Genomic DNA, 10,528 nt, shown 5'->3' on the forward strand with positions numbered 1-10,528 from the left:
CGTGTTAGGGGTTGATAAAGAAGGGGTAGTAGGGTAGTTGAAGGACGTAGGTATGGACTGCAAGGTGGTGGTTAGTTGGGGTGAGGCTGAGATACGGGTTTAGACTGGTGAGGGACGTCGTGGTCCGAGGGGTTGGGTAAGTGATGGGGAACGCTGCTTCTACACGTTCATGCAATGATGGGTGGAAAAGAAAATGGGAAAGATCATATATAGAGAATTGAAAGGAGAACAAACAAGAGGGGTAATATGATACACATCATTATGTAAATAAACAGGTTATGAAATCTACAATAATTTTATATGCACTTTTCAAATTTCACTTCTTATAAGTTTAAAAGTCGAGGAAAAAAAGTAGAAGATTTCGAATAAAATTAAGCAACATAAACTTATAAAAAATATATGGGTAGACAAAGTAAAATTTTCTTAAATTTAGTAACTACCAAACCAAAAAAATACGCAAGTTTTTGCTTTTAATAAATCTTTCCGTTAACACCCGTGCAGTGCACGGGTTCAAAAACTAGTTTTCTTTTAAACTCAATACCAAATCTCAAAAAAAAATATAAAAAGACTATTTTGCCCTTACACTTAGTTAACCCATCCACCCTGTATTCACCACATATTCCATTAACCCCACCTCTACCATAACAATCACCATGTATGTAACCCCCTCCTTCCATACCAGAGCCATCACCGACAATTCATGATTGTCCTCACAATTCATGATTCCCCTCTTTTGTCTCCATAGATAAGCAACAAACATTTTAGTAGTCTTCATATCAATGTTATACGCATTATACTTCTCCAATCAGACTACCATGTCTACCAACATGCCATATACGGAGTATATATTACTCCAAAGAGAGAGGAATAATTAAGGATGACGAACATTCCTCTTCGCCCACAACCAACAAAATTCTGAAATACAATTTCGAGATCGAAACTCCACAAAAATTAGGACCCTAATCGTGCTCAACTCAACAAAACCCTAATTTCACCTTCCCCATCATCATCATCCTCATCAACATCGACTTCGACTCCGACATTGATTGCGTAATCGTAGTCGAAATCATGTCATTTTATTCAATCAAATCCGAGTTCTTCATCGATTTCGGCGGCGGCGGAGGAAGCAGTGGTGGCAGCGGCAGCGGGGGGCAGTGTTAAGAAGTCGGGGAGGACATTTTATTCGAGTTCTCAATCAGATTAGCTATTCTTTTTTCTTTTCTTTTTTTTCTATTATGACCATTGTGGGGCAGCGGCGGTGCCAGTGATTGTGCTAGCCAGCTAGGTGAGGAGAAGGTGGTTTATGGTGATTGTAGTGGGGTGTATAAGGTGGACATGGGGTTTTAATGAGATAACGTGGTGGAGTGAGATAATGTGGTGGAGAGAGTGTGGGTGGGTTAATTGGTAAATTATATCCTACTCCCATGAGTATGGAGTATGATACTCTCATCATTTAGTTATTGGAAAATCATAAATTCAAAACTTAAAACCTTTAAAATTTAAATTTGATACATTTGAAAAATATAAAAATTTGTACCACAATTTATAATTTTCGTTCCTCTATAAATAGAGACCACTTTTGATATATTTTGGTGTTTATTTTGATTTTTTCACATATTCACATTACATAATCGCATATTCATAACAATGTGATATATTCACATCACGTAATTAACATACTCATCAGATATTCATATTACATAACTAGCATATTCACATAGATTAAAAATTATATTCACAAAGTAAAACTCACATACTCACACAACTAATATAGATATTCAAACAATATAACAGACATGTTCACAAATTACTTGTTCATAAGAACAACAAACATTTTATTGAGTTATTCACAGATATTCATTTAACAAAATATACATATTCACACAATTTAACATGTGAATATGTCACTTAAATTTTGTGAATATATATTTAATTATTATAAACGAGTTTCAAAATATAGCCAATATGATTTTTTTTATTGAGTAAAAAATATTATCAACATTAGTAATTTTTTGTTTTTAAAATTGGTTGTTAGATTAAAAATTAAGTCATTTTAAAATATATATGCGCCTTTTAATAACTACCCACTAACATTACAACAAAAAAAAATTGATTGGAGTACCATGCACCATACTCTTGGGTGCATGGTATAAGAATTGGGGTTAATTAGCCAAGGTAAAATGGTCAATTTTTGTCTTATTTTGAGTTTTGGTATCAAGTTTGAAAAAAAAAAAAGAGTTTAGTTATAAGTTATAAAAAAAAAATTATCTAAGGTATAAATTTTGAAAGTAGTGTTATACTAGGTATAACTTATCGATTTACCAAGTATATAGATAGGTAGACCGGTCATACTGTCTAATTTGAAAAATCAATCCCAAGTTGCGTCAAACACTAGTGCGCACTCCACCACCCACCAGGCCACCACCCACCTACTCTTCTCATCTAACTCCACTATTTATATAGACACTCACACAAACACGAACACAAACACTCTCATTACTACAATTACAGTCGTTGTTTTCTCCATCAATTTTGCGGCGCATCACCTTCACTTTCTCTCTCTCTTCAATCCGCCATGGCTACTTTCGATAAGATCAAGGTTGCCAATCCCATCGTTGAGATGGACGGTAATACACTCATCTCTACCAATTTCGATCTCTTGACGTTTTTTAATTTTTAATTGTTTTGGTTTTGATGCTAGTAGTGTTTGATTTAGATCTGTGAATTAGGTTTGATTGAAGTTGATTTGATTGTTTTTAAGTGAGTATGGAATGTTTGTGTTGGATGATCACTGGTTTTGTCGCTTTTGTTGTGGTGTTGAAATGAGTAGATTTGATGGCGGATTGATTGATGATTGCTTCGTTATTGGATCGTCGAATGTATGCTGCCTTACGACTAACTTGAGGATGGTTTAGTTGAAATGTTTTAGAAGTGTGTTTTCGATGATCATTGGTGTCGTCGTGTTGAGATGAGTATATTAAATGGAGGATTGATTGATGATTGTTTTGTTGGATCGTTGAGGGAGTCGAATGTACGCTGGCTTAAGACTAACTTGAGAGGATGAGTTAGTATGAAATGTTATAGATGTGTGTTGGATGATCAGGAGTTCTGTAGACTTTGTTGTGGTTGAAATGAATAGTTTTGATGAAGTATTGATTGGTGCTTGTTTCCTTATTGGATAGTCGAATGTATGGTGCTTTACGACTAACTTGAGGATGATTTAGTTGAAATGTTTTAAATGTGTGTTCGATCTGTGGTTTCGTCGATTTTTTGTGGTGTTGAAATGAGTAGCTTTGATAGTGGATTTATTGATGGTTGTTTTGTTGTTGGATCGTCGAGGGAGGCGAATGTATGCTAAATGGCTAACTTTGAGGATGATTTAGTATGAAATGTTTTAGATGTATGTTGGATGATCATTGCTTTCACCGATTTGTTGCGGTGGTGAAATGAGTAGATTTGATGGCAGATTTATTGATGATTGTTTTGTTATTGGATCGTTGAGGGAGCTGAATGTATGTTGCTTTACACCAACTGAGGATGATTTTAGTATGAAATGTCTAGCTTGTGTGGAATGATCATGGTTTGATCGGTTAGTTGTGGTTTTGAAATAAGTACGTTTATGGCGGATTTGTTGATGATTGTTGTGTTATTGGATCACTGAGGGGGTCAAATGTACGCTGCCTTGCACCCAACTAATGGAGTGTGAGATGTAATTTCAGAGAGATTTTTAGCTAAAAGATTGGTGATTTTTGATGATCAAAGTTATTTGGTGTAGATAATTGGATCACCAGTATTTTTAAATCTAAAACAACCTTCAACGTAAGGTTAGTATGACATCAGTGATATTGACGAATATTTTCATGAAAATATTTCATTTGAAGGTGTAGTTCACGTAGATAAATTTGAGGCATAGTCAAGTTTTAACCTAAAATGAAAAGTTATTTTTTATGGGATGAAGATATGGTTTGTAGATCCAGTTGAGGATGATAATGTTGAGGATTTGAGACGTTGAATGCATTAAAATAAGTGGTTCAGGTGATAGTGATTACATTTTATTCGTATTAATCAAGTTGGAAGGAAAATGAATAATTTGTTGGTATGTGGGGATGGTGATTAATGAAACGATTTCAACTTATTTGATCATCAACTGCTGGTTACGTTTAGATTTAGCGAATAATGTATTAATTTTTGGCTAGTGGAATGCAATTTGTGCATAAATAAAGTTATTTACAAATTTAAGAATCGAGATCGTGGCTTCTTGTTTAAAGTGCTGTTGTGGTTTTCCTTATCTTTATGTTAACCTCCTTTCCATCTCTAGTTTTTTTAGGGAGCTTCCATGTGCTAGTGCATTTTTCTGATTATCATTTGTTAGCTGCTGCTCCTCTATTTCAATACGAAAAATCTGATTGGCTGTGTCTATTTCTGAGCAACATGAGAATAATGAATGTTATGTATCATGTGTTTGTACTTTGTAGAACATCAGTCATTGGCTTAGATGACAAAGGGGCCTTTATTTTATATATTTTTCATGTGTATTCATTATCCTTGCTTTGGAAGTGCTCTATTCGGTAAAAAATAGGACAAACTGTTCCATAATGGTTTCCAAATTTCTCTTTCCAGGTGATGAAATGACTCGTGTGATCTGGCAAATGATTAAAGACAAGGTGACTTTTTTGTTGCTTATATACAATCATTATACTTGTAGAAATACATGTTCTCAAATGGCTGTGATGTTGACCTCCCATGCAGCTAATCTTCCCATTTTTGGAATTAGACATCAAGTATTTCGATCTTGGTCTTCCGCATCGTGATGCCACTGATGACAAAGTTACTGTTGAAAGTGCCGAAGCAACTCTCAAGTAAGTTTGCGTGGTATTTTCTGATTTTTATGAAGCATTTAGCCTTTAAGACCCCTTTGGTCAAATCTAGTTTTTCAATTTTAAGTTATTATATACACTGCTTTGTCATTTATCGGCAGTCTTGATATTTAAGAAAATAAAAAAGCACAATTTTGTTCTTGCTCAAGCCTCTTTAACTTTTTGGAAACAAGTATTAAATACCTCGACATCTTATTCTGCAGGTACAATGTGGCAATCAAGTGTGCAACTATCACACCAGGTTGCTGAATGTTCACAGATTTTCTTATCAAGTTAAGCTGTGTTTCTCCTGTTGTACTTCCTGTTCTTAGTATTGCGTCTTTCTCACAGATGAAGCACGTATGGAAGAATTTAAGCTGAAGAGCATGTGGAGAAGTCCAAACGGGACAATCAGAAATATTTTAAACGGTTGGTATACATTGCTTGGGATATTGTAAATGTATTTTTAAGTGTTCGTTGAGTGCCTTCTGAGACGATTTATTTTGATGGTTTGTGTCTCTCAAATATGTTACAGGCACCGTCTTCAGAGAACCTATTATGTGTAAAAATGTCCCTAGGCTTGTTCCAGGTTGGACAAAGCCCATATGTATTGGAAGACATGCATTTGGAGATCAGTACAGAGCAACCGATCTTGTCATTAAAGGAGCCGGGAAACTCAAACTAGTATTTGGTTAGTCATGTTAATTAGTTATATAGTTTCTTCCGGTCATCTTTCATCATTAGTGTAATCATTAGTCCCTCTTCACACTCACGCTTATAAAGCTTTCCCTTGCATGCCTTTAAAAGTAGCAGTTCGCTAATGTATGAATTTGTGGCGGACACCCCTCTGCTACATAACTGAATTATATCTTATTTGGAGAAGGAATTCCTTTGAATTTTCGTAACTCCCTTCATTGGTGCTAACATGTATTTTTGGATGTAAATTGATGTACACCCATGTACGCATCTGAATCCTAAAAAGTCTTCTGTATAATAATTTGCTTGTAAACATCTGTATACTTCTGTCTTTTGCTAGTACATACATATATGCTGTTGCCTGCTAGTGGATCAATTAGTGAGATAATTATTGAAAACATCATCCTGCTTTTTCTTATTATTGATCCATTACAATTTTACGTTGCAAGTTTTGAGTCTGAATCCTTTCTTCATTGCAGTTCCAGAAGGAAAGGACGAGAAAACAGAAATGGAGGTTTTTGACTTCACTGGAAATGGAGGTGTAGCTTTGGCCATGTACAACACTGATGAGGTTTAACCCCTTTGTTGTCTTCTTGAATGTCATTGGCCTATCGAATTTTCCGATTTATGTATTTGTGTGTCCTTTATTCTTCTTTTGTTGTTTCTGAGGGCTCTTTGAGTCTTTGTCTTATTTTCCTCTATACATGTCTGTCGCCTTGCAGTCAATTGCTTCATTTGCCGAAGCTTCAATGAATTTGGCTTATGAGAAAAAGTGGCCTCTTTATCTCAGCACAAAAAACACTATTCTTAAGAAATATGATGGAAGGTACATTTACTTCCCCTTCTTTACATTAAATACAGAGTTAATTGATAAACACCTCGTATTTACCACTTTTCAAAACTCCTACTTATTACAATATTTTTGAAAATTCCTTCCTCCAAAGTTTGTACTCTCTAGTTTCTAAAGAAAGTCTCTTTTTAGGCTAAGAAGTGACAATTTTCATTGAATATCAATCATGAAAGATCTTTATTTTTGCTCATTACTGACTTTTGGTACGAAGGAAAGACAATTCATGACTGATAGCCGCCAAAAAGTCTTTTTATCTAGCCCAAATTGACTTTTGGTAAGAGCTTTGAAAGAAATATTCGTAAATGTTAAGAGTTTTGAAGAACACTAATAAGAGATAGGACTATAGGAGTTATGGAAAAATGGTATAGAGTAGGTACTGTTTATCAATTAACTCAATTATATTTGATACTTGGTATCTAATTTACATCTTGCTTGTTTGTGAAGATTCAAGGATATCTTTCAAGAAGTTTATGAAAGCAAGTGGAAGACTAAATATGAAGAAGCTGGAATCTGGTGTGTGCTGGGAGTCTTGGAACTAGAAAAATGTTCTGTGATTTCAGCTTCAGTTTTTTTATTTGATGTTTTTTTATTAAAATGGTAGGTACGAGCACCGTCTCATTGATGACATGGTTGCTTATGCTCTCAAGAGTGAAGGAGGTTATGTATGGGCATGCAAGAACTATGATGGAGATGTGCAGAGTGATTTCTTAGCCCAAGGTTTGTGTATTATTTTGCATTACTGGTGTTGTCATTTGTAAATTCATCGTAAGACTTGTTGTTGTAGCTATAGTTTGACTGACCAAATAGTTAACTGTTCTGATTTTACAACCTAGTTGGTGCCCTTTGGCTAATGTTGCATTTTACACTGTAGGATTTGGCTCGCTGGGATTGATGACTTCAGTATTGGTATGTCCTTGAAATCTGGCATTTAGCTCTTCAATTGTATGGCCCTACAAGACGACATCATTAACTTTGTGTCGAAATACACATTTAAATGCATGCAGACTGAATAACAAGATCATCATTTTTAAATCCCTCATAAAGTCTTACCAACAAGAATTTAAAGTGCTTTGTTAGAACAATATTTAGCCCCAGTTACATTCTTACATGTGTGGGTTTAACTTCTACATCACCTCCTCACAATATATATGATCTTTTAGCTTTATTTGATCATTTGATTCTACCATAAATTTTTAATTTTGAGATCGACAATGGGCTATAGGAGACAGTTAATATCAGGTATGAAACTGGTTAAGTTATATATAACCCGCTACCAAAACTTGGGGGAGTATTTCACTTTCAAAGGATATGATGATCAACTTTGTGTGTACCAGAAGTGCTGCATTCAACTTATATATGGTTACATTAAATTCTGAAACTTTCACATTTGAATTTGTATTCGGCCAACAAGCACCATACCCATGTTTAAATGCCTAAGATAGCCATATCTTCATTTCTCCTGTGTTGCTTGAGAGAAGGGGTATACAAAAGATGCGCATTTTAAGCAAGCTTGTGCCAGTTGTCTGTATTTGATACGTCATACACATCTTTTCTAATCAGCTTCTCAGCTACGCAACACGTGTACATCTGCTTACATACTCACTTGTTCAGGTTTGCCCTGATGGTAAGACAATCGAAGCTGAAGCTGCTCATGGCACAGTAACACGCCATTTCAGAGTTCACCAGAAGGGAGGTGAAACTAGCACCAACAGCATTGCCTCAATCTTTGCTTGGACCCGGGGCCTCGCTCACAGGCATGCCAAGTTTACTATTACATCTCTTTAGTTTATTACTCCCAACTCTTTATAATACCTCACGTACCCATGCTGCACACTCAACAATCAACACTCTGGCATGGGAAATTTTCGAAAAATTAACCAAATCCATCACGTAGACATGCACCCGTGTTGGATACTTCAAAAGGAGCCAAAATCATTAACATAAGTCAAACTTTATTTTAATAATCAACCTGTTACTTGGTCAACAGGGCTAAGCTGGATAACAATGAGAAACTCTTGGAGTTCACAGAGAAATTGGAAGCAGCTTGTATTGGAGTTGTTGAATCTGGGAAGATGACCAAGGATCTTGCTCTTATTATCCATGGATCAAAGTGAGTTACATCCCTATAAATTTTCTGTGTTTCCTTTATGAACATATGATGAACTAATGGAGGTTTTATGAACGATTTAGGCTTGCAAGAGACAAATATCTGAACACAGAAGAGTTCATAGACGCTGTAGCTGCTGATCTTAAAACAAGGCTGTGAGTCTATTGTGAGTCCAACCTTTTTCTTTCTCATGCAACTATGCAAGGAAGACTCTTTGTCCTTCCTGCTTTTTCTCTGATATTACTTCCATCACAATTTTATTTTCCTCATTGGACTTTAGGGGTCAACTGATGTCTACTTTGTCAATTATTTTTCCAAATTCAAGTGGAGATACAATCTAAAAGTTGTCAAGTTTAATCTATTGAACAACTGTTTTCATATTATCATTTCTAAAAGTTTGTATATTGTGAGAAAAGATCAATCAAAGTCGGTATCCGGTTGATCAGGAAAGTAAACAGGATAGGAACAATATTTAATTTTATAATCAAAACAATAAATTGTTAACATTTTACTCGCCTAGTAAATAAATCATTTAGTCTGTTGTATCCATCATTCACGTCCTTTTGGCTACTGAATTTCGTTTTAAAACACTTTCTCAATCCTCATGAATCACGATGATGTTGGTTCATCAAATTATTGAGGTGTTTGGTTAGATTGAAGATACCCTTTGATACTTGCAACCTTGTGTTGTTGTGTTGTGTTGTAGTCTGTATCTGGATTGCCGACTTACAGTTGGGTGTAGTTTTTGCATTTCACCATTATGACAAAATAATAATAATAAAAAAAATAATACTTTGTACTTGGGATTGTTTAGGTTTATAGATCACCCTTAATATGTCAAACAAATGAAAGGCAGTGTAATAAACATTTTATAAGATTAAGCTCAGGCTATAAACTTATATGGAGGAATACATTTGATGGAAGTTATGAACTTTAAAGTGTCCGACTCCACACATGTTGGCATGTCATTGTCATGATTATAAAGTTAGCAACAATTGCGTTTTGCTAATCGTGTTAATAACGTGGGATTAGATAAAAGACTCCATTTTAATTTGTGGGGGTAGTGGGAGGTGGTATTACGAGCGACTAAGCGAGTCTGTTGCGTTAGAGACTGAAATTTCAATACCCTATTTGTAAGGGTCACTGCCTCCTTGTAGGCTGATGTATGTTGATTACTCTGTATTAACTTAGATTCTATTTGCCTGAGCATCTTCATTGACACAAGTTGTTGCCAAATGCAGCTTTAAAAAAAGCAAGCTCTGATCAGGTTGAAGGCGTAGTTTGATATTCATTTTCTACATACTAGCCAAAATCTGGGTTCGCAATACTCTTAGTTAATTTATAAGCCGCTGGTTGCCCTGGCCTTCACAAACTTGGTTTAAAATTTATGTGCTTTTGAGTTGTGGTATTTTCTATTCGCAACACTCTTAGTTAATCTGGGCATCTTTTCAGTTGATTTATTTGTGGAGGATTTGGCCTTCACAAACTTGGTTATATATCTTGTGTTGTTTATCTTTCCTACTGTCGTGCCCGTCTAGATCTGAGCCTTCAGTGGGTAATTAAACCCTGAGGATCAATTTTTATATGGTGGTTCCGATTTCATATGATGGTTCGTTAAGTTGGTAATTATCTCTAGAGGAGGTTCCCCTCAACTACTCTTCATCCCATCCCCCCCCCCCCCCCTCTCTTATACATCCTTTAGGGTGTGTTTGGATTGAGGTATTTGGAGGGAAAAGAAAGGAAGGGAGAGTAGGGGATTTAAAATCCCTTATTTGGATAGCAAATGAGGGTGGAGGGAAATGGAGGGGGAAAGATTTGGAGGGATCCAATTTCCCTCTTCCAAGCCTAATCAAAATCTCTTCACAATAGGCAAGATTTGGAGAGAAATTGTATCCAAACAACCACACTCCATTCCCCCTCCCATTCCCTTCCCCTTCCCTCCTTCCCCCTCTCCTCCCTTTTCTCTCCACTTTTGCTATCCAAACACATCCTTAGGGTGTGGGAAAGTTGAGGATTTAA

General features: G+C 35.7%; 1 protein-coding gene across 2 annotated transcripts; it reads left to right on the top strand.

Moving 5' to 3' along the window:
• Window positions 1-618: 618 nt before the first annotated feature.
• On the top strand, window positions 619-10,023 carry LOC141633175 (isocitrate dehydrogenase [NADP]). Of its 2 annotated transcripts, none has more exons than XM_074445623.1 (16): window positions 619-1,404; window positions 2,171-2,627; window positions 4,621-4,664; window positions 4,750-4,859; window positions 5,081-5,118; window positions 5,208-5,285; window positions 5,392-5,547; window positions 6,032-6,123; window positions 6,275-6,378; window positions 6,847-6,915; window positions 7,004-7,119; window positions 7,274-7,308; window positions 8,014-8,156; window positions 8,390-8,512; window positions 8,593-8,675; window positions 9,751-10,023. In XM_074445623.1, exons 2-15 carry the CDS (start codon window positions 2,576-2,578, stop codon window positions 8,666-8,668), a joined length of 1,236 nt encoding a protein of 411 aa, XP_074301724.1. In that variant the 5' UTR covers window positions 619-1,404; window positions 2,171-2,575; the 3' UTR covers window positions 8,669-8,675; window positions 9,751-10,023. The 2 variants fall into 2 exon arrangements, with proteins under 2 accessions (XP_074301724.1, XP_074301725.1); XM_074445624.1 differs by having other exon boundaries at window positions 627-1,404; window positions 1,984-2,627.
• Window positions 10,024-10,528: the final 505 nt, after the last annotated feature.

Source organism: Silene latifolia, chromosome Y, assembly GCF_048544455.1.
Source record: "Silene latifolia isolate original U9 population chromosome Y, ASM4854445v1, whole genome shotgun sequence".
Classification (NCBI taxonomy): Eukaryota; Viridiplantae; Streptophyta; class Magnoliopsida; order Caryophyllales; family Caryophyllaceae; genus Silene; species Silene latifolia.